At 38.8% G+C, this 25791-nt stretch overlaps 1 protein-coding gene across 2 annotated transcripts in view; it reads left to right on the top strand.

Annotated features, from left to right (window-relative positions):
* Positions 1 to 25791, top strand: part of LOC131431176 (hemicentin-1-like) — a 400232-nt gene that overhangs the window by 331020 nt on the left and 43421 nt on the right. For both annotated transcript variants that reach the window (XM_058596735.1, XM_058596736.1), the window contains 2 exons: positions 7407 to 7547; positions 7622 to 7753. In XM_058596735.1, the coding sequence (XP_058452718.1) occupies positions 7407 to 7547; positions 7622 to 7753 (273 nt within the window). The remainder of the gene's footprint in view (positions 1 to 7406; positions 7548 to 7621; positions 7754 to 25791) is intronic.

A 25791-nucleotide genomic window follows, 5' to 3' on the forward strand; every position in this document is an offset into this window, starting at 1 on the left:
CAAATGTATGTGGATAGTTTATTTTCGATACACTCCTTACGGTAATTCTGAGATTACTCTATCACCTTTATTCTGAATAACGACATATTGGTTTTTCGATCGTAATTCATTTGTATTCCTAATAACGCAAGCAAAATTCGATCGAACCACATTCGATCGAAAAATCAATACGTCGTTATTCAGAATCCGAATCAGTTTTCTGAAACCCATAGGATTACCACCTGCACGGGCCTCGTTACTTGCCGGGCCGCAAAATCAATAGGATGACATCATTTGTCCTGCTGTGATTGGTTAGTGAAAACATAGGTAGATTCTAACCAATTTTTCCATAGTATGCTATTGAAATACTGAAACGACGTTGCCATATATGTTTAAGTTAAATGTTTCCAAATCGATTGGTAGTTAAATTATATAACTCCAACCACAGATCACTGAGTTATTAGCGCTCAAAATTATGACAGAAAAAGGTTACGCGACTATTTTTGAGACTTTTAATTGATACCCGGGCCCTTATAGAGAAGAGTAAAGCATTTTTAATGCCAAAACAATTTGCCTATGCCTTTGCAGTTTTTTTTTTGACTAATCAGTTACCGCATCCTTTTGGAAAAATTACGTTCTGGGTTGATCACTATGTATATCGGACTTTCTTTGAAGCTTAATTCTTTGCAATATTATTAATCTTACATAGGTTGTGGAGTTACATAGACGATGGCTGTGCGAGAGGCCAATTCGAAGATAATAACTACACAAAACATATAACACATTATATTTTGAAGCACTCATTACACTGCTCCGGAACCGAATTGTGAAAATCGTCCTAGTAATTTCTGAGAAATCTTTGCGGCACAGTTTTGGAGTTTTTGACTGCTATCAAGAAATTTTCTCTCTTGCTGCATCGTCACTTCTAATGGCGAATGAATTGAAATCATCGACACTCATCCCTCTGTATTGCCAGTCCCGAAAGTTGATTTCGTTGAAATTAAATAGGATCATACGAAATTATAAGGCACTTGAATTTGAATATTTGTTAAAATCGGCTAGGCTGGTTCTAAGAAATTCCAAATTTGTTGACCGCTCTTTCATGTACTTATGAAACCGTTGTATATTAATTAATTTGTTCGAAAGACTAATCAAATAAATTTTCCTAACCATCAGCAGCTGATGCAACTTCTTGCTACGACTACCGAAAAGCAAATGAGAAGCTCTCATTATTGACAAATGAAAGCACGACCTAAGCGTTTGAGGCTTTATATCACGCAAAAGGTCTGCTTTCATTGACGACTGCTCCACCTGACGATTGAAGTCCAAATGAAAGCACGACCTGAGCGTTTGAGCTTTTTTTTTTAGTTCGCGTTTAAGGTTTTCAACCACAAGAAGAAATGATCGAATTTCGACCACGGTTCCCCTTTTATACGCAGTCAGTTGAAGATATGTGCCTGACTACCTCAAAATCGTCGTCCTTGCGCGAAAAAGCCAAGCAAAGTAAAGAGTTTTCCACGTTGTTTTCAAAGTTTGATAAAACCTAATATTTGAGTTGTTTGTGGTTATCTCACAATGTTCAAAATATTATCCTAAATACCTGATCACAGTTTTGATGAAATGGTGAAAGAATTATGTTGCTGCCTTTAATACAAGTCGAGATATTCACGATTAAGTTCTGCCCATTCTTCCATATGGCTAATTTTTTTCAATTTACGACAAAACATGTTTTTGAAATTGGAGAATTTACACTCATCACTGTTATTCCGAACCCGCAAGTTAAATCCGGACTATATGATATGAGTGAGGTAAAAATTTAAATAAAACGTACTAAAGATGCACCTAGGACTAGATACGTAACATTCCGGAACGACATCCTGGGTAAAGGCCAGTATGGAACACTAGTTGGTGAATTTGAACTGATGACTCGAAGACAGTAATTTAAAGAAAGAGTAGCGTAAAACATTTTTAGATTTGGTTTTTCTCTAAAAGCTCTAAAAGCTTTCTAAGAAAATTTATCGACAAAAATTTATCAAATGCTTTCTCTAGACATCACCTCGACTAGTGACTTTACATAACTTTTGTTAAGATATTATTCCATGATGCATCTTCATTTTCGCTTCTAATGTAGATTCCAATTCTTAGTTCCACCAAGACGCTTGCTGCGCTTCTGCCGATCGATATTATGCCGCGAACGCTGGATACGGTCCATTTGTCCAATTTCAACGACTTGGCGATTTTTTAATTTGACTTCGTCGGACTTTCGAAATGGGTGCTAAAACAGAGGAGTTGGCATTACTGGGAGTACGATGCGGTGCCTGAAAGTATTGCTCTCGGAAAAGTCTAGTTTCCATGTGTATCAAATACCTAGTTTACAGTAAAGTTATTGGTCGTGTTATTTATTGAAAAATGCTGATTCGCGAAACTAGAAAATGTTCCAGCGATGGATACTGCAAATCTACCGCCCAAAATTAAACCATGACAACCGATCGATGCGCCATCTGCATATCGTTGTCCGTGTTATCAGATTCCATGTTGCGAAAATATCAATTGATCAAATCTCACCGATCATAAACATCATGCATGATTTTCGGTATCGATTATCACTATCCGCAAAATCAGCCATGATTCTGATCACTCGATGAGTAAAGTATGGGTAAATTCTCATCCAGTTCAATATCACTACAGTGATGTTCCATAAACTCATACATGAAAATGAAATGATAATCATTTAAAATCATTCTCACGATTAACACCCATACTGCGATTTTCACTAAATATGCTGATATTCGATGAGGTGAGAGAATTTTTAAAAAACCAAATCAGATATTTTTTTATTTGATATTTTCGCAACACCGATAAGAAATAATAATGTTATCTTGATATCATTTTCAGAAAATCGAACGATTTACGTTATCATTATCAGTGATGATTATGAGAATGATAATCAACGCCGATTTTTTTAGGGTTCTCAAAACTTGACATCCATCTATTCCAAAATCCTCTTTCCGTTCAGGAAACAAGTCTGCGCCTTTAAATTACAGTACATGACGAAATGTAAAAATAATTGTCATTCGGAATTAAAAGTAAAACATTTTCTAAACTACTATTTTAAATAACGGTTTTTAAGTTACAGTGCAAAGTCTGAAGTTCACCCAAAAATGACATCAGTTTCCATCGCCTGTAAGACGAACGTCGTCAGTTTCGCACCTGATTCGTGTTCTTTCGACACGTTTCCAGATTTGGTGAATCGTCATCCAGTCGTCGCCCCGGGGCCTCAGAGCTCAGTGCAATTAAAATTCACAGAAACGCTTCTCTCAACACACGTCAACTGTTAGCTCAAACCTTCTTCCGGTGGTGGAACCTTGCGACAGGAAGAGAGAGCAAAAAAAAAACCAATTCAAATAGATTCGTTCGTTCTTTTTTTTTTTGCTAGCGTTTCCTTCACAAATTTTCCCACATTCACCGCCCGAAATTTCTCAACAGCAACGGCGGTGGTTGGACGGCGCTAGTTTCCATCAACGGTATGTTTCATTTATGTCGAACGAAGACGGAGCGTTGCCGGGCCCGGCCGTAAAAAATAAAACACACACACAATACGTTCAAATGACAATGCTTCCGTGACTTCCGTGAAGTAATGTGCTTGACCCGGGCGGGTGGTTGAATGCTGCTGTATCTCCAAAAATGAAGCGACCGAAACAACAAGCAAAAAAAAAAGCTGAAAGTCTGAATTCTGACGACCGACCGTGTGACAGGACTACGGCAGCCCGACGGCTGCGAGGACGATGAGAAGAGTGAGTCTAGAGTCTAGATGTAGGCGCATGTGGCAGCGATGGACACGATGGAAGATTTTTCAAATGATGCCAATGCTGCTGAAATCTAAGCTGTTCCATTCTGTATATTTGTAAAGGTCAACATAAACCAAATCGAGTTATCGATGGTTCTGAAATAATAACCTATTGCAGTTGTAGCTTGCCCCGGTTGTACTCGAATGGTACTCTGAACCAGTTATTAGCACTTTTTATCAGGATAAAACATCGCCAAAATTGGTAATAAATAATGTTGACCATGATTCGAATCCAGTTACATGTACATGATTGCATGTTTGTTCGGAGGCTAATGGCACTGCAGCGCAGACCAGGTTCAGACTCTCAGACGACCGATGGAAAATCGGTCGAAACAAACAGTCATAATTCCACAACGAACTTCTCGTTTAGCAGCAGCACACTTGCATCCGAACAAAACGTGAAATTTTCCCGATACAGTCACACCGGGAAACACCGCGCCCCGGGGCCCAGACAGCCGTAGGTGATGGCAAAGCAATTTCGGAAAACAGTTCACCACTGGCTCGGGCGCGCATTTTGCTACTAAATGAATGAAATTTCAAATTGAGCTTCAGAAAACCTCTAACCGAAATTACTTTCGAAGGTACGCCGTGTACCAGAGGCCGGGAATCGTACGGCGGTACAACGGAACGTCACGGGAAAAATCATAAAGGATAGCAGCATAATTAATGGATTTCTGAAATAGCTTTTCGTGTGGAACGAATGTGCAATTCCGCCGGTGTTGTGCTGGCCAACCCACGTGTAGACATTTTGGCGAGGAACAATCGGAGAATGAAAATTTGAAGTTGAATACTCTCGGAAACTTAGACACGATAAGTCGTTAGGTGGTTCGGAGTGTTGAAGTGGTAGATGATTTATCAGATATTCGGCGAACTACGTCCGTACCCGTGCAGTGATTTGATAATAAGTGTTTTCTCCTCAGTGAGATGATGAAATTCATGATTCAGAATGTTAATGCGAAGAATTTCACGTCAGCAGTCTAAGTAACTACTCTCGGCATAAGCACAGCCGTACGTGGGTTAGATTATTGTCCTAGCAATCATCCTGCTTTAATCTAGTTTCAATGTAACTTAAATATTTTGAAACTTTCCATTCGGCTACTCAAATGGCGCTCCTAGTATTTAGATAAAACACCTAGTATTTTAAGCGCATGATAAAAGTGAATTTATTCTAATTCCTCGGCTCGCCATATTTATACTGTCAGCACACCATTGTTATTACGAAAATATTTCCATGAGAAAGTGACCGAACTCGTGTATATATTTACTATTATTAAAACCTGTTGAAATCCACGTAGGGGCGTAGTGATGTCTGTACTGGGTTGACGGTTTAATGAATAGGGCGCTGGTCTTACAGGGTAGTTGTCGTAAGTGTTCGAATCCCGAAATGGGAGAATTCTTAGTTCTAGTAGGATTGTAAAGACTGTCCCAGAAAATATGGACGCAACCAAAAACCGCTGCCATTTCGCAATGGTTAAGAAACTATCAATGTTTATGGCTGCGTCTTGTTGTTTACACCCTTCTCTAACCACTTGTGCAGTTGTTTATTCGTTTTCATTAGTTTGTTTCGAAATGCGTGGACTTTCAGCAGAACAACGTCGAAAAATTGTGTACAAATGATGCACAGAACGCGGACTGTCACAGAGAATAATAGCAGAAATGGAAGGAGTAAGTGAAAAAGCCGTGCGAAATGCAATCAGGAAGTTCGGTGAGGATAACACCTTTGAGGATAAACCGAAAACGGGTCGAAGAAAAGGTCCTGCTAACCCTCAGTTGGATAAACGTATACCGATAGCGTTCGAGCAAAAGAAGGAGGTTTCAGTTCGGGATGTGGCTAAAAAAGTGGTCACTTCGAAGTCAAATGTTCTTCGTGCTAAAGAACGTTTGAATCTTCGAACCTATAAGAAGCAGAAACAACCAAAACGAAATCCGAAACAAGAAGCATCGATCAGGCCGAGGGTTCGAAAGCTGTACAATACGGTTCTTGCTGTAAATTTGAACTGCATAATCATGGACGACGAAACCTACGTGAAACTCGATTACCAATCCTTGCGGGACCACAATATTATATGGTGCGAGAAGGGCAAGTATTAAACCAGTACGAGACATCGATTGAAGTCGAAAAATTTGGTAAGAAAGCTATGGTCTGGCAAGCAATTTGTAGCTGCGGTAAGATTTCGAAACCCTTTATCACCACTGCATCAATTAACAGCGAAATATACATCAGGGAATGTTTACAAAAACGACTTCTACCCATGATTCGAAGCCACAAGGATCCTGTTTTCTTCTGGCTAGATCTTGCTTCTTGCCACTACTCGAAATCAACGGTAGAATGGTATACTACCAAAAATGTCACTTTCGTCCCAAAAGACATGAATCCACCAAATTGCCCACAACTTCGACCAATTGAAGAATTTCGGGCATTAACGAAGGCACATCTTAGGAAACATGTCTCGGCAGCCGAAACTATTCAACAGTTCGAAAAACATTGGAAAAAAGTGTTACGAAATAACTAGTATAGTTCTTTGTGATATAAACGATATTAAACACTGTTGCGAATTTCGCACTGCGAAAATTACACAAAGCTAATCAAATTATCCTAGATTTGCACTACACTGATGCCCCTCTCGACGATCGAAGTCCAAATGAAAGCACGACCTGAGCGTTTCACGCTTCATATGCACTTGGTTTGTTGTTACTGTTATTGGTGGAAGAACCTCACCTCGACATCCAGTTCCGCCTGAAGCACTAGAAGATATGAACGATTTTCAATCAAAGTTTACCTTTTGTACTCGTCTAGTAGATAAACGGAACTGATATGTGCTTGACTACCTCAAAACCGTCGTTCGGGTGTCCGGGCAAGCAAGCGTGATGAGTTACTCTCATAATTTCCAAAAGTTTTAGAAAATTTTTTTTTCACTTATTTAAGGCGCCCCATAGTAAAGTAAGTCGTATTCACGACAAAAAAAGTTTAATGGAATTTGTTTGATACATACTGATAACAATCATCATCATTTTCATTTGCAAACTGCAATCTATATCAATATGTTTTATGATCATTGTCAAATTTTATGAATCATACCCATGTTGTTGAATGCCACAGAAGGCGAGTTCTGCGTCAGTGGCGACGATTCCAGAACGTAATCCTATGCAGCAAGGAAACGTTTCCTTTAATTAGAAATTAATTACTTTTTCCCGTTCCCGCTCTCCGGACCGGCCACGCAGGAGCCGCCCGGCACTGAACGGGAGAATAGTTTCTGGATCGTCGTTTATCCGAACAGACAGTTTCTCGGTGTAAGTCAGCTTTCGTACTCTTTCTGAACGCTTTCGGAAAAATGACGCTGCGAAAGCTGAGCTGGTGAAATTAATTGCACAACACTCATTCAATAATTTTCCTTAATTGATGATTCTTCCGAAAGTTTTCGACCGATACGGATACAGCGAAGCGGTTATGCTGGGATGAAGTTTTGCTCAGCTTGCGTAATTTGAAGCCATTTGTCACCCGAATGCCCTGAAAAAAATAATTACTCCTGAAACTCCACCAGTGCTCATTGTTTGTTTGTTTCCATTCGTTTACTTTCAGTACCACCCAAGATTACGCACGTGACATCCGGTGGACATCTGCAGGTGCGCAAGGGTTCTCCGGTGCGGCTGGAGTGCTCGGCCACGGGGAATCCGATGCCCAATATAACGTGGACTCGGAAAAACAACCTGCTGCCAAACGGTAATTTGTTCGCGTGCTCGCTCGAGGACAAAAAGTGCCTGTTCGTGGTTAATTAATTTGAATTATTTCCTCAGGGGAGGAACAGTTCACGTCGTCGGTGTACGTTATCGAGAACATGGACCGGCACAAGGGTGGCACTTACATCTGCACTGCCAACAACGGCGTTGGCCAGGTCGCCACCAGTCAGATTATTCTACACGTGCTCTGTAAGTATGCAGTTGAAAGTTTTCCCCTGTTCGTCACCCCCTTTTCATTCGGTAATCAAGCAGGCAAGAAGTTTCATAATGCAAACTTTTGGAAATTCAGATGAATGGCTACAGTTTTCTTAAGCATCACTCTCGCGAGAAATTGTCGAAAATAAACACACAAACACTGACACACACACACCCACCGAAAGAAACTTTGCCACCTCATGCTTGGAAACTAACCTTCGAAAAAGTGAAACATTTCATAATGTTTTTCCACAAACCAAACGAGGTTTCCTTCAAAAATTCCATACAAAAAAGAAACGCACCGATCCAGTTTTCTTTTAATAAGTTTTTAAATTCCATTGAAAATTTGACAAAGAAGTGGAAAAAAAGAACCTGACAGCAGGAGCACATTTTCACACCGTACTACTCGATGACAATGAGGTTTGGCGAATGGATATTTCGGTCAAAACTTTGCATATCGATCAAAAGTATTTTTTTTAATGGTATTCGTTTCTCATATTCAATGGAAGCACTTACAATGAAACGTGTGATTTTCTGGCGTTGGTTTATGGTCATTAAACGTCATTAAAGTGAGTCATTTCACCATGAGAGTCGTTTTGCCGATTCCTGCAATTGTTATGCAGAAGGCATAATAACACAAAAAAATAATATGATGTATTCGAAATTACCGTTTCGGCGAAATTATTCTTTCGGCGAAATGACCCTTTCGGCGAAATCACCTTTTCGGCGAAATGGCTTTCGACGAAATGACCCGCTCCCGAACTCGCTATGGTTTGTTCGGACTTAATTTAGTCAAATAAAACTTCCTTGGATAAACCGAATAAAACGAATGTACCTAAACAGATATAACAGATTATACTAATATTTTTTGTTGAAAATATGCAGTTTCAACGTTTTCGCAGAAACGTCGTTTTAATTAAAAACAATCCATTTATCAAACTTATGAACAAGGGGGACGGGTATAGTGTGATGGGATAGTCGGTTCCTTTCACGTAGCCCACCTGGGTTCGATTCCCAACCCCGCACATAGGGTCAGCAAGCTTTTCTGGCCCGAAGAGGCGAATGACCTTAAGGTTAAAACCTCTATAATTGAAACAAAAAAAACTTATGAACATGTCAGGAGTATGTTCCGATTAGTCGAACTCATTTTTTTTAGAGCTTCAGAAAATTTTTGCTAAGTTATTTATAAAATTATAAAGCAAAGTTTTGATCGTTTTTCCCCAGTTTAAGATTTTATGGTACTTATCGGTTAGCCAGGCGTAAATTTTCTAATATGATTTCGCCGCATCATCGTGGTTCATGTACTGTCGTTCGTGGATTACAAGTTTGCTGATGAGAGGCTGCCGCTTCCGATAAGCTCCGATATTGAAATAAAAAATGTAGGTGGGTAATGTCAGAGACATAACTGGAGGACGTCAATACGAACAAAACTGACATTTTTCTTTCACACATCCGAATATCAATAATCGTTCATTGATTGATTGTGTGAATTTTACAATTTGTAGTCCTTCGCTTCTAGAATTGTAACGGAACATCTATATTGAAATATGACTGGAACTGAATTCGGAACATGGGACTGGCTCAGAATTCAGTTCATTGAATTCTAGATTTTAATGCTGAACATGAATTCCGAACCTGACATAACACACTAAATCCAGTTTCAAAATCTAGTTCCAGAACCCAAGTTCCAAACTTAATTCCAGCGTGCTTAAGCTGAATTGTGAAAATGATCTCAGCAATTGGAATCAATAATTAAATTAAGATTTAGGAGTCAGTTTTGGAATTCTTGTTCAGAACCAAAATTTTGTTCCAAAATCAAGATTTAGAATTCATATTTTAAACTTTGTTTAGAAATTCTGAATTTTGGAATTCCTAACTCAAATTAAGACTCCAAATTCAGTTATAAAATCTAGTCAAGAAACCAGTTCTATAAATCTAATTTCAGAAACTAGAATTAGTATTTAGTTCCAAGTTTTAGTATTAACTTTTGTGCCGCTATTCTGGAACTAAATTCTGAAACCAAAATTTTAAAACTAAAATTAAGGACTGAGGACAGTACCGTGAAGTGGTAGGTTTTTGCTATTTTCCCGTTTCAAATTAAATTTTCTTGGAAACGGTGCAGAATATAGAAAAACGCTCCTGACAATGTCTTCGAAATTTAGTTGAGAATATTCTGTGAAATTTTCAGAATGATTCATTGAGTTTAGCGGTTTTATTGTATTTTTTTCTGACTGAAGAACTGCTGAAAATTGGAACGCTCGGAAATGCATACCTCCTACTTGTTCATCGAATATCTCGGCTTTGAAGACTTGTATCATAAATCTACCGCGTCAAAGTCGAGACAATTTAGTTTAGATGCGATTAGTACATAAATACATATATGTTATCGCGATGAAAATAAAGTCTTGTATTTTTCTGTCATTTTTTTGCTTTGGTTTCCTGATAGCATTCTGAAAAAGGAGAGGGAAATAAATTTGGTTCGACAAGGCTGCCAAACACTCAGACGTTTCATTGTATATGAACACATTTTTTGTTTCGCATTTTTTTTATTGTTCATTGGAATCTATGTAATGTCCATCCCATACGATAGATTAATGTGATAAAACTTCTCATCAAAATAATAAAATGTATGCTGGCAACCCGGTACAGTTTGCTCATATACGAGACTGTACAAGAGAAAAACGTTGCGCAAAGGGAATTGAGCGAGTCACGTGGTCGATTTAAAACTCAACACGCGACCTTCTGGCCTCAGACCTTAAGTTCAAAATTCAGGTGGACCTAAATTCCAAAATTCAGTTTTAGAATTCTTTTTTTAGAATTCAATCAAAATGAGGCTTTACAAGCGAATGATAGCGCAACCTGAGTGTTGCTGGATGAAGATAGCTGCTCGCCTCGCCGCCCGAGACTACCTCAAAACCGTCGTCCGAGTGCGAAAAAGGCAAGCAAGCATAATTATTTTTCTTCGTTGTTTCAAAAAGATTCACACTATTGAAAATTTATTCACAGATTCCTGATCATATTTCTGACAGTTTGTAGAAAAAAAATGTTGTTGAGCTGAGTAAAACAAGAGATTTTAACTATTGAGTTCTACCCATTCTTGTACAGGGTAAATTTTGGAAAGGCGCCCCATAGTAAAGTAAGTCAAAATCGAACAATTCATTTTCGGCGACATGACCGGCAAAATGGCATTCGGCGAAGAGACCCGCTCCTGGTTCGCTCGGTACTATTTCTAGAAATAAATTAATTTGATCGAAAAATTGACATGAAAATGCAATTATATAATAAAAACAGCGAAAATGTTACCGCAGTGACGGGACTGGAACCCGTAGCTGACTCCAAACCGAAGTAATTGTTTTGCCAATTAAACTACCCTGCTTATGGAAACACACGAAGAACTAGCCCTATTGATTGGAAGAACCAAGCTGTACTTGGTCACCATGACATTCGCTTGCAGTGCTATATCTACGGAAACAAATTAAACAGAACACACACACTGGTCACAAGTCTATGTGTTTTCATATGCAAGATAGTTTAATTGATAAAACAGTTTCCCCGGTTAGAAGTTAGCTACGGGTTCGAGTCCCGTCTGTGCGGTAATATTTTCTGGTACAGGTTAGGAAGATTAGAACTAAGACTCTGGAACTGATTACTATTTCCAGATACAGGAACTAGATTGATCAGATTTTGGAACTGAATTTACAGGGTCCGGCACTCGAAGTGTAACCAACTTCAGACCGCTCGCGCAGCTGACGCACGGGCATCAGCTTTCTAGAAGTTTGCTAAATGACAGTTCGGAGTTGTATTGTTTACAAGCGCAAGAAAGCATTTTGCCAAAAGTGAACGCGAAAAAAAATCAGTGATGGATTTAAAACGTAATAGTGTGATTGCTTTATATTTTGATGGAAAATCACAACCAACGATTGCTCATGAGCTCAAACATCTTAAAGTGAATTAATTTTTTGTTTATCGCACCATAACTCGTTACAATAATACTGGTAGCATCGCAAAACGTCATGGAGGTGGTCATCAAAAGACTGCAACATCACGTGAGATGGTTCAAAAAGCGAAGAAGCGACTTGAACGAAATCCTCGACGAAGTGCCAATCAAATGGCAAAAGAACTGAAAATATCCGACCGTAGCATCCGCCGCATACTGAAAAATGATCTGAAGGTGAAGCCTTACAAGATCCAAAAGGCGCATGATCTCACACCGAAGCAGCAACAAGTTAGACTTGTGAGAGCGAAGGAGTTGCTTCGTTTGGCCGAAAGCGGTCAATTTCCGAACATTGTATTTTCTGACGAGAAATTTTTTCCAATTGAGCAATTCGTAAACTCTCAAAACGATAGGGTTTACTTGACCGACCGTTCATACGAGAATTTGAGTCATCGATTGGCCACCAGGAGGCAGCACCCGCAACAGATAATGATTTGGGCCGCTGCAACCGCAGATGGGCGCTCTCCAATCGTTTTCATCGAGCCTGGCGTCAAGGTAAATGCGACATATTATCGGGAAAGTATTCTGGAGGTTGCTTTGAAGCCGTGGGCAGACAAACATTTCGGTGGCAGACCATGGACGTTTCAGCAGGATTCGGCACCGTCTCACAAAGCTCGAGTGAACCAAGAATGGCTGAAAAACAACGTTCCGAACTTCATCACGTCCACACAATGGCTCTCGAATTCACCAGATGCGAATCCAATGGATTATTCTCTTTGGGCCATTTTGGAGAGCAAAGTCCGAACTAAAAGATACACCAGTCTCGAGGCGCTGAAAAAAGTTATTGTCCGCGAGTGGGCCAAAATACCTGCAAGTCACATTCGGGCAGCTTGCGATTCGTTTTTTGACCGTCTCATAGCCATAGTCAAGGCAAAAGGTGGTCATATCGAGCAAAAGTGAATTGATTCTGAATTTTGTATTATTTTTACACATTTTGTACTTTGAATTAAGTAAAAGTAATTTTCCAAACTGAATTTATGGCCTTTTCAATTGGTTACAATTCGAGTGCCGGACCCTGTAAGCTCGGAAGTGTAACTAAAGCATGTCAGTTTTATTTGTATTCACGTCTTTCAGTTAAGTCTCTGGCATTACCTACCCGTCCTTTTTGTCGATGGGCCATACATTGGCTGCGCAGAACCTCGATTCCCACGAAGAAGTCGAAATTTGGGTGTCTGATTGGTTTTGCTTTAGAAGACGAACATTTCTTTTGCCAGAAAGGTTGTCGAGATTTGTGGAAAGCAATAGTCAATACAAACAAAATTTTTCTATTATCTCATTCAAAATTATTGTTTCATTTTAATAAAAATAATTACAGTTCGAAAAATTCTTGTGATTTTACATCTTATCAGATGCACATAAATAGAGCGTCATATTTCACACAAATTTATATTCAAGAACATGTAAAATTGTGTGATTTGAAAATTACATGGTTTTAAAACGAAAGGAATTAAAATCAAAAGATCGACATCAACAACGCGACTTGAACCGAAAAACATTAGATCACAAAGCACACCAGTTAGTCGATTGAGCCACAGAAGCACATTTCTGATTGGCTGGTAAATCGTGCATATAAATTCATACAGTCTCATTTGGTAGCCGAGTGCAAATTACACCCGGAGCCAGTAAATTTCTGCACGAATGGAATAATGTGTCACTTGAGAAGTTCAGTAGTTATGAATAGTATCGTTTAAAGAATTACGTCACCTGTAAAATTCATAATTTCTTTCTGTGATGCTCGCTTCATACCGGTATCAACTATTTTAAAATTCGCTACTTGCAGTCAACTGCTACAGTACATTGCATTTGTAGTGTGAGTTCGAAACCCGTATCCGTAGAACTTCTGCACATTTAGAAAAAAATAGGTGTAAATTTACGTCTTCATCGATGTACATAATAGGACCATCGTAATTCACTTTAATGTACAATTCAAAACATGTAGAGATAAGTCATATCTTTAACTTCACAGTTGATTTGGCTGAAGTTAACGACGATCAGAACAAATTGGCTCAAATGGCACGTTCCCCTTTATATTTGGAGAGGGAACGTGCCATTTGAGCCAATTTGTTCTGATCGTCGTTAACTTCAGCCAAATCAACTGTGAAGTTAAAGATATGACTTATCTCTACATGTTTTGAATTGTACATTAAAGTGAATTACGATGGTAATAGATGTAATATTATGTATGCTTGAAGTTACGTCAAGCATAAATTTCATTTTTCTAATGTCGTTTTCGCTTGAGAAAACTGAAACTGACCCAGGGTAGTTTCATCAAACAAACACTTTTCATGAAACGTTGTTGATTTCGCACTTAGCAACGGGTGTTTGAGCAAACCTGATATAACAACCAGGTTCGAAACTGACTCGATTTTCAGTTCAACAACGTTGAGACTAGGTTCAAAACTGGCTTCAAACAAATGGTTTGACAGCAGTTAGAGTGGAAACGGGGTTAAGTTTGGCATTAAGCGAAAACGACATAAGCGTGTATTATTCCAAGTAAAATTTATTTATTTATTTATTTATTCGTCAAACAAATGTAGACTACAGACAAAAAAAAAGTTACAATGGTTTCTTATATGCTATACATTATTTCTACGATTTGGTTTCAATTTTTCTTTTATTTGTTTCCTGGACATAGTTAGATCGATTTTTTTTGGCAGTTTTCGTTATAAAAGCGCATCATTTGATTAATAGGATTATTTTTGGCATAATTTGTTTTATTTTTTTTTTTTCGGAGAATATTTGACGACTTCTGAGATGGCGACTAGGAGCATAAAATTTTAGTTGTGAAAGCAATGATTCAGATTGTACTCGTTGAGAAATAGTGTCGTTGATAAAATAAAGCATTGTAGCTTTGCGGCGTTCTTCGAAAGTTTGTAAGTTTATGAGCATACAACGCGCTTTATACGATGGAAGAGGAAATGTAGTCCAGTTTGTCTCCATTGTCTCCATGCATGCTATTTCGAGAAAGTTTATATCTCATATAGTTTTCAGAAGGCTTTCACTGATATCAAGAATAAATCTCAGTTTCAAGTCATAGACAGAGCTAAAATGAATCATATTCATTGACCTAATAGACGAAAATGACGAGCATTCGCTTGAAAATTATGAGAACGAGATCCATCTCCAGTCAACGTCATAAGCGGAAAAGTAATAATTTTCAAAATTGTGTTCTTTTTTTTTCATTTGCCCTTTCAGTCATTTTCGGTTTTCAGTGAAAATCGTATACCGTGCAGTGTTATCAATATTCAATCGAAGCTTCGAAAGTCGATAATGACAGAAAACGATTCGCAATGATTTTGCCTTTCTCTATAGAAAAGTATTAGAATTGCTAGATAAACCGACTTTCGAACGGAGCCTCGGATACCCATAGTGTTATATACCATTCGACTCAGTTCTACGAAATCGGAAAATGTCTGTGTATCTATGTGTGTTCACTTTTTGAAGATATTTTTACCACTCAATTTACTCAGAGATAGCTGAACCGATTCTAACAAACTTAGGCTCTCATTTAAAAGGTACTATTGGCCCATTTATTAAGTTCAGAAATCGAATGGCTGTGACTTCTGGTTCTGGAGATTTGGTGGTATAAAAGACGTAACCGATAAAACGCTTTTATACCGTTCAATTTTCTCAGAGATGGCTGAGTCTGCTAAAAATTTTAGGGTTGTTTGAAAGCTACTGTTGAGTTGTGAATCAAATTTGAACATCAAATGACTTGCACTTCCGAATCCGTAGATATAATGGTATAAGTGGCGAAACCGACAAACCACGTTATTTTTTTACCGTTCAATTTTCTCAAAGATCGCTTAGTAAATTTGGCTCATTTGAAAGCTACTATTGAATCATGGACCAATAATGGTACAAGTAACGTAAACGAATAACCGCATATTTTTCATCGGTAAACTTTTCTCGAAAATGATTTGGGCTTATTTGAGAGCAACTATTGACTCATTGATCAAGTTCGAATATCCAATGGCTGTTACCTCCGGTGCCGTAGATATAATGGTATAAGTGACGTAACCGACAAAAAGCATTATTTTTTTACCGCTTAATTTTCTCAGAAATGGCTGAGTCTATGCTAACAATCATAGGGTCGTTTGAAAGCTACTATAAGCAGGTTGTTTTTCCACCGCTCACTTCTCTTAGAGATGGATCAGCCGATTTGAACAAGCTTAGGCTATTGAGTAAATTTGAAGATCAAAATGGCTGTCACTTCCGGTTCCGGAGATATAATAGTATAAGTGACGCAACCGACAAAACACGTTGTTTTTTTATCTCACAATTTGTTTCAAGATGGCTCAACCTATTTTAACAAGCTTAGACTCGTTTGAAAGCTACTATTGAATTATGGACCATGTTCGACGATCAAATGGCTGTCACTTTTGGTTCCGAACATATAATGGTATAAGTGACGTAAACGAATAACTGCACATTTTTCATGAGTTGAATTTTCTTGAAGATGACTTAGGCTTATTTGAAGGCTAACAACGTCAATGAAATTTGGAAGGGTAATGGAAATGGTAAATTCCGTTTCGAGAGATGCAATGTTATATGTGACGTAACCGATAAATCCCACTGTTTCTCAATGAAACAAATTTTCTCCGAGATTAAAGAATCGATTTCAAAAGACTTATAGCCGTTAGAAAGCTACTATTAGGTTATTTAGGGGTTATCCTATGTTTGTGCTTAGGGCACATAACCGTTTTTACTTTTTTTTACGTTTCGTCTTAGACTCGTCAGTGCAGAGCAGTTCAAATTGAACTGCTTATTGCAAACTTAAACAGTTCAACTTGAACCACTAAGCAGACGTAAAGTTAATGCTATTTGCAAAACACTTATATACTTGGTACCGAAGTACCACGTCTTTCCTGACGTGCCGAACGAAAACGTTGTTTTCGGCTTATTCTGGCCGATGCAGATATGGTCATTTAGGGGTTATCCTATGTTTGTGCTTAGGGCACATACTGTTTGTGCTTAGGGCATCCTATGTTTGTGCTTAGGGCACACTGACGAGTCTAAGACGAAACGTAAAGAAAAGTAAAAACGGTTATGTGCCCTAAGCACAAACATAGGATAACCCCTAAATGACCATACCTGCATCGGCCAGAATAAGCCGAAAACAACGTCAGGAAAGACGTGGTACTTCGGTACCAAGTATATAAGTGTTTTGCAAATAGCATTAACTTTACGTCTGCTTAGCGGTTCAAGTTGAACTGTTTAAGTTTGCAATAAGCAGTTCAATTTGAACTGCTCTGCACTGACGAGTCTAAGACGAAACGTAAAGAAAAGTACTATTAGGTTATTTGATAAGAATACAATACTAATGGTCGACAATTGAATCTTACAAATGTTTTAGTGAGACTATTTAATTGGCAAGAGAAAGGCAGCATCACACCACTAGGTGGATTAATAAGGCTTTTTCCTGTTGGTAGTTTTGGTTTTTTTCAAATTTATAGTTAAACGTCACAGATTTTTATTACATCGATGAAAGGTTGAGAATTGAAATTCGACTGATCCCCCTTTGCAGACGTTTTTTTTTTGTTTCGTCTTGTCGTAAGGGAGCGAGTGGCGATGGCATTGACACTTTCTTTTGTTGCAGTGAGATATGAAAATGCTGTGTCTCTCTTTGTTTGTTTCGTACACGATTATTTAGGAATGAGACAGTAAAAAATACGAATATGAGGCTGTTAGGCTGAATTCTTTCATTGAAAATGCATGACAATTTCAAACTCTGTTAATCATCGATAAAAAAAGAGTAATCGATAAACGATAAACATCACATCAAATTGAGTTTTCAAGTTGATCTCTTACTCTACTATTTTTTTTCAAGTGAAGGAAGTCCGTCTGTTATTTTTTGTTAGGTTACGACTCTGAAATATTATGGGTTTCCTTATTATAACTGAATATCAAAGCTCCATTTAAGTGACGACATAAAAAATGTAAAAGTCTAAAAAGTCTTCACCAAATTGCATCTATTGCTAGGGTTTTGCGATTGATGAACTCTACTGAAGTATGTTGGCCACATGACATTTCAATACTCATTTCTATATAGTGCATAATAAACTGAACAACACCCGGGAACGACTTATTCTCTGCCTAAATTACTTTTCAGAGAAATCTAATTCCGAACAATGCAAACAAAAATCCATCAAATCTCGTATCAACTGCAAAAATAACATCTATTTTAACTTTTCGCCCGGAGCCATTCGGTACCACTGTGCCTGGGAGACCTTGTGTGAGCTTGTATGTGAGGAGCACTGGTGCCGAAAAGTATATTTTGTATGGAGTGAAAAAGAAAACTTTCCACCATTATGATACACAATTTGTTCTGACCTGCTTCGTGCCGACAGAACAAAGCCAGGTGCCATTTTCCGCAAAACCCCAGCCCGGTAGGAGAAAGTTGCATCTATGCTGCGGCGGCGATGTGTTCCGAGGTTTTGTATGCTAAAAAACTACCGATCGAACCGGGGTAACATGAGAGAATGGGAACAGCAAAAAAGGAAACTCTACCCAAATGATGTGGTAAGGTGATGATGATGTTAAAACTTTTACTCCCGGAACAAGTTTCCCATTCGGTTTTGGTAAGACATTGTCCTCCAGTGGCGATAAAAAGTGGGAAAATAGATGATTCGGAAGGCTTGTGTACGACACGGAAATGTTCCACCGCAAAGGCGATGTGTTGCAAACAATTTGTTCTTCTGTGCGAGACAGGCAGGCGCATGTAGAACGGAAATAAAGTCATAATGTTAAAGTAATTATGACATAACTGAGAGCATGAATAAAATATCCGTTCGAACCGGAATGTCTGCTTTGAAACCGGCTGGGCGTCTTCACGAGCTATTTTTAGTTGAACAAAAAAAGAAGTCATACTACTTCCAGAGCCGATGTGAGACAGTTGTGGGTATTCCCAGAATCGCCCTCATTTCACGTTGACCTCCATCGTCCCTTTTGTAGTTTAAACTCAAACCCTTGTGTTTTTTTTGGTCCACCATCGCTTCGTAACAGTAATTATAACCTGTCGAGAGGGGAAACGTCATTTACTTTAATAAATTGCTTGTAACTCTCCGATTACCGGGCACAACAACCGATAGTCCCATAAAAGTCATCCGCCGCTAAATGGGGGAATAAATTGTTACCTTCTTTGTATACGAGAAGACGAATCCGCCCTTCCAAGCCGGGAAGCCGAAAACCGAAGGAAGGCCGCCTGTTACTGCCAGCACCCGGACGGACCGTTCGAAGCCACCGTCACGCAAAACGATCCCTCACCCGGCACGAACCCTTCACCGGTTGACCATTTATCGCCGATCAATCTTAGACCGCAGAAAACCAGAGTCCTTCGCAGCTATCAGAAAGCAGTACTCATGCAAGCCATGAATGAGTAGTTCTCCGGTGCAGGGTGCAAATTACAAAAGCATATATATTAGTTTTATATTGCTCTTGTTAATGAATTCAATCCGTTCGGGGAAACCCTTCCTCCCTCGGGTCATGTCAGCCGCCGGTCAGTTATCGCATGTTGAGGCTGTTTTCGCAGAAAGAAAAAAAACCAGGTCCAGGGTCTCTCCATAAACACTGCATTTCTCACTGCCTCAGTTCTGGCGGAAGACCGTCAGGAGGTGAAAGGGTCGTTAAAAACAGTACTTATCACTTAATCAGCAAGTGGTTGTGGAATGGTTTGAATTGAAAAACAACCCTGTATTACAAAGGGGGGAGATTTTAATATGGCGTGGTTGTACAAATGAGGCTTTGTTGGAATTTTTTTTGTTGTTCAGACTGTGTGTGATGTTTCTGTGCGATGAGCTAAAAAAACCCCCGATGAAAATGGGGTTACCAAAACAGTAAGAGAAGCGGAATTTCTAAATTGATTTATTTAGTGCGAACGACACCAAATTTTCGAAATGGGTTTATTATATGTGCATTAAAAATTTTAAGCAGAACGGTACATCATTTTTCACCGTCAAACGCACAAGCGACTGAACTGTTATGCTGCTCTAGTAGTTCAAATTGAACTGTTGCGCAATGACGAGTCGAAGGCGAAACCTTTACATAATTGTTTATTCAGTTTTTCACTTGCTACAGGGTGGACCATTTAAAGTGGAAGCATCGGGTAATCCAATAACTTTTGGTCAGATCTACTAACGACAGATAATTTTTCCATGGAACCGTACACACCAAAAGAACGCGCTGAATTTGTTCAGCTTGTAACCTGAGACTGTTGGAACTAGACCCGTTTCAAAATTTAGCGAATGATTTTTTTGCGCCACTCCCTAAGGAGACCAAACGCCTGGTTTGTTTGCCCAGCTAATTGAGACCCTTCCTATGGGCGGGTATTGTCTGTTTCTGAGTTCCGGTCGAGACGGTCCAACGTGGCTCAGGTGACCTTGATAGTCCGCCAACACCCCAAAGAAAACACCCGCTGAAAACCGAAATCGCTACAGTAAGACCAGACGAATAAAGAAGATTCACTCAAACTATGCTTTCCATCATTGGTAAAGATATTAGCAGCCACAGGGCTCCAGCTCGCGAGGGGATTAGGGAGGGTAGATCTACAAAAATTATCCGAAATCTAATCGCCCGAATATCTTGAGAAAACCTTCACCTGAAAATACCATAAATAGTCACCGCTAACAAAAAATCAAACACTATTTAAAATACACAAACGAAATTCTGCTTTTATTACAAACAAAAAAGTATATTATATTTTCATCTTGGTAGGGATCGAACTTCAAACTCTCTACATGCTAGCTAGCTTTGTGTGCGGTATACGAACTGATCTGGCTACTGTCACTTCTCTCTCTCTCTACTTTCCCAGTGCATATTTAATACTGTCGAAGCTTCCTAATTCCTAAACTGGTATTCATCCGAAAATGAGTGACGGGGGGTAAGGTGCGTGCGTTTCCTTGTACAGATTTATACGGCGAGTTCATCGCCGACCTAGGATTTTCACAGGTGGCAGCAAAGGAAATCCACCAGACAAAAAAACGTTTTCGAAAACGGGCTTGAAGATGGTTTCAATAAATCGTGGTGATTTAGCCCATGTGACTAATTACGTGGGGTTCATTTTATATATTGATCATGCGCATGTCAAGAAAAGAAAACGGTTTGTACTCACACTACCATGGTTTTACGTGGTTTACGGGTCGATGCTGGAGACCGACGAACGTTGACTGCTTTACTGACGCCAGCGCGATTTCCTTGCCGGTTGCTGGCAGATTCGGGCCCGCAGAAGATCCGGATTTCCAATAAACTCGGAGCCACTAACTTGCCTTATAGCTTGGCACTGGGGAAGGAAAACTATTTTATGGTGAACTGATAAAGGAAAACTCAAGATATTTTATGTTACCTAAAACTACACATCGAGGCGCGGAACAAAATTAAACCACTCCTGCCTCTTCCACGATCCAGAACAAAGTGGATGATCAGATCTTTGGAGTCCTCAGAATAAGCGTGAGTAAAATATTCCCTTCCGGAACTACGTAATTAATTACGAAATTTTCCGAATCTCTCCTGTACACGATTTCAATCTCCCCCGAATGTTCCCAGAGCATTGACCTCCTAACAAAGAAGTTTGAGTCAGTCCGAACGATCCCTTTTAAACCCCAGAGAAACACATATTCTTCTCCGTATATCGCATTATCAAGTTTATAAGCTAAGAAAAAGAAACCTACTTCAAATAGGGGGGTGACGCCCGCGCCGCGACCACCCGTCGAACGTAACACAGTTCCAACCAGTCAACCAGGTCCGGCGTGAGAGTGCGTACTATAATATTCATTGGTACTCGAATGGCACTCTCGAGAGAATTTATTTAGAATTGTATGCGATACTGAGAGTTGGCCATCAACGCGTGGGGCCATACAATCTTTAATTTATTCGGTAATGCTACAAGCTTTACATTCAAAATAGCGTCTCAATTGTGAAAACCAATCATCATGCCAGACGAGGCACATTTCATGTTAAATTGATGTTATAATAAGGGGCTGTCCATAAAAGAGGTCACGCCGCAAGGGGGAGAGGGGTGTTTCATAAAACGTGACCTTTTGTGACAGTGGGAAGGGGGGAAGGTTTTTGGAATGTGACGTCCAACATTTTCAAGGAGCGCATTTTTGAAATACTGCTTTGCCCTATTTCCTGAAAAAATCTCCACAATAAACGTTTACATTCTATAGGAAAACGTGGATTTGTTGATGTAAAAGCTTCTTCTTGTAAATTCGGAAATGAGTGATGCAGGAAATCATTTCTCTTGTGATCAGCAAAAGTGCACGGAGGAGCGAGTAGATTAGCGAAATTAATAAATTTTGCCTAATATGAGTAAAAAAGAAAAAGATGCCTTCAAACGGTTTAACCTAAGTTATGCACTGACAATTTTTTTAGTAATTTTATTTTCTAGCATTGATAATAGTATATCATAAGAATTTCTCTTATTTGATTCTGATGCAGTTTATTCAATTGTACTCCATTTGAAAAAGGGCGGGAGATCAACGATTTCAGACGTAGATCATGTCATGTCTTATCTTGATCATATGTGATTTTCCTCCACCAACATCAAAGCTTATCGAATCATCCAATGATTGAACTTACATAAATCAAGAAACATTTTAGCTCAAAATCACTACCCATTGTGTGACGGAAGATCAGTACCGATATTGATCGATGTGATTTAAAATTCACTGATCAACTGATCATGAAAAGATTCTTCGGCAGTTATCTCGTTTTGATGAGGTTTTGGTCTTTATTTTCTCAGCCCTGTATGCTACACTAAGAAAATATTATTCTTTACCTAAAACAATAATATATCTGTGTACCCCTAGGAGGAATAAAACAGATGATACGACCAAAAAGTTACAGTTTGGTGTGGTGTGGTGTGCGGATATGGCGACTGGTCCCTATTTTTTCCAATACGATGATGGAGCAACGAAAACTGTTAATGGCTATCGTTATCGAGCCATGATGAATGATTTTGTGATGTACGTTGTTCGTGAAAATGGTTTAAATGGTTACTGGTTTCAACAGGACGGTGCAACATGCCATACAGCTCGACAAATAATCAATTTGCTACGACCATTATTCCCCGGACGAGTCATATAGAAAAATGGAGATTTTGACTGACCCACGAGATCACACGATTTGAAATACGCTGAACTTTGATAAGCCAAGAACCATAGCTCATACGACTCATAGGCAGCATACGACGTGGAATCGTCACCATACATTGGCCAAAACGATGGAAAACGTCTAAAAAAGAGTACATTTTGTACTGAAAGCCAAAGGTTATCATTTACGTGATATCATTTTGAAACAAAATAGCTGTAACGTATCTTCTTGAACCAAAATAAGTTGCCATCAACTGAAAACGACATTGAATTTCCATTGAAAAATGAGTCTAACAACGTCTAAGAATCGATACGTTTTGAAGACCGTAGAACCATTTTGCATACCTTAGATATGACTATATGGGGGGTGGATGTAGCAAGTGCCTTTAAATAGGGGGGTGTAATGTTTAAAACGGCATAATTTCGAAACTACTGAACGGATTGCCACCAAACTTAGCACAGATACTTCTTGCTCTTCTGAAAAGATCATAAAGGTATATTAATAGGGGAGGAAGCGTAGTAAGTGTTCATAACAGGGGGGGGGGGGGGGGCTTCGGTCATGAAAAAATTAGTCTGATTTGACGAGAATCGATACTTTTTCAAGACCATAGAAACATTTTGCATATAATAGATTTGATTAAATGGGGGGGTGGAAGTAGCAAAGCAAAGTCCTGGCATTACATTCCTTTTGTGGAATTTGGCCTTTCTGTTTCAACAGATTTCGCAGCCGATTCTTAGTGTACAGAATCATTGCATGGCTAGTACTATGGATCCTACTGACACTAAGAATCCTTCCAGGTCGTGGCTCGAACATACGACAACTGGCTTGTAAGACCAGCGTCCTATGTATTGAACCGCCAACCCGGGTGGAAGTAGCAAGTTCCTTTAAATAGGGGGGTGTAATGTTTGTAATGGCATAACCCCGGAATCAATTAACGGATTGCTATCAAACTTGGCACATGTACTTCTTGCTCTTCAGAGATGGTCATAAGCGTATTTTTATGGGGGGAGAGAGCGTATCATGTATCATTAACAAGGAGGGGTCATGGAAAAATTCATATAACGTGACGAAAATCGATAAGTTTTAAAGACCATAGAAATATTTGGCATACCTTTAGACATGACTATACGGGGGGGGGGGGGGGACGGTTGTATCAAGTGCCGTTAAAAAGGGGGGTGTAGTACTTAAAATGGCATAATTCCGAAAATACGAAACGGATTGTCAACCAACTTGGCACAGATACTTCATGCTTTTCTGAGATGCTCATAAAGGTATTTTAATGGGGGAGGGAGCGTAGTAAGCGTCCATAACTGGGGGATCATTTGTCTAATTTGTCTAATTTGACGAGAATCGATACTTTTTTAAGACCATAGAAACATTTTGCATAGATTAGATATGATTTAATGGGGGATGGATGTAGTAAGTGACTCTAAAAAGTGAGTGTAATGTTTATAACGTCATAACTATTGCACGAACTACGGGAGCGTAGCAAAAATCCTTAACAGGAGTCATGAAAAAAAAATTAATTTGACGAGAATCGATACTTTTTGAAGACCATTTTCAGAGGGGAGAGTTTGTAGCAAGTGGCCTTAACATGGGGGAGAGGGTCAATGACAAAATTTATATAATTTGAAGAGAATCGACATTTAGACTAGAAGGAGGGGTTTTTGAAAATAAATTTGCAGCAGTATTGCTATTGTTAATTTGAATGCAACGCAATTTTCTTTAAATGATTTCAAAAGATCTGGTTCCATTTTACCCAGGAATTCAATGAACTAAGGAAAAACAATCCTTTTCTGTTTATGAACGCGAGTATATTCAAGTCTGAGCATAGCTACGAATCGCCACCAAGTTTGGCACATGTACCAAAGGTGGGACTTGATATGTTTTGAAAAGCACAGATACTTTCTAAACTACTCAGGGTAATCATGAAAGAGATCTGTAGTAAGTTCACTGACAAAAAGGAAGTTAAATCGAAATAGATTATAAAGTTATTTTGAGGGTGAGAGAGCGGAGTAAGTACCCTGAACATGGAAAGTGTAGGGTAAAATTGATCGGGTTCTACGAAAAATAGGTACTTCTTTACGAATACAGTATATTTTTGGCAACTTCACAAAAATATTCACAAGGGGGAGAGGGAATAAGCATTCTCAACATTAATCTGAATTGACGAGATCGTACAATCAATGTGCATTTTATTATGTAAATTGAGAAAACTGTCGACTCAAATGATTGAAATAAGATTAAAATAACACTTGTATTAACTGAATCATTATTCTATAGGTTTTCCTCCCCGGTGTACGACTACAATGGTTAAAGCCTTGGTAAAATAAATTATACAAAACCTTTATTCTATAGTACGAATGTAGTTATGATGTTGAACAGCCTTTCGTTATAAAATAATCATTATCAAATGGAAAGTTTTGAGCAATTCATGATGTCAGAATAATTTTTAGAAAGAAGAGGGAGTAGCAAGTGTTCATAGCCATGGAAGCCAAAGGTATTGCAGATCGAATGTGACGAGGAAGTACGGAAGTACGTTACAAGAAGGTATTTATAGAGAGAAAGGTGTTTTGAATGTTTCTAACAAAAGGGTTCAAATATATTCTGATAATTCTGAGATGGGACACTGATCATCCGCAATCTGAACTTGAACGGGGTATTGTTCAATCGGGTTTTCGTCTAAGTTATGTTTCATGTTATGTTATGTTTATTTATTTATTTATTTATTTATTATTATTAGCTCCATCTGACTGTTGTCTACATGAGATAAAACTTAAAACTATACACTAAAACAGTTAACTAAATACGTGACTTGATTCGTGAAATAAACCGGGTGCATGGTTCTCCAAACTCATGAAACTCCTCGACAGTCGTGAAGGTTCGAATCATTGCAGTTATTGGTTCGAAATACCCAAAAGTAGTGCGATGAAAACGTGGCTCAAGTAAA

Source organism: Malaya genurostris, chromosome 2 (assembly GCF_030247185.1).
Source record: "Malaya genurostris strain Urasoe2022 chromosome 2, Malgen_1.1, whole genome shotgun sequence".
Taxonomy (NCBI): Eukaryota; Metazoa; Arthropoda; class Insecta; order Diptera; family Culicidae; genus Malaya; species Malaya genurostris.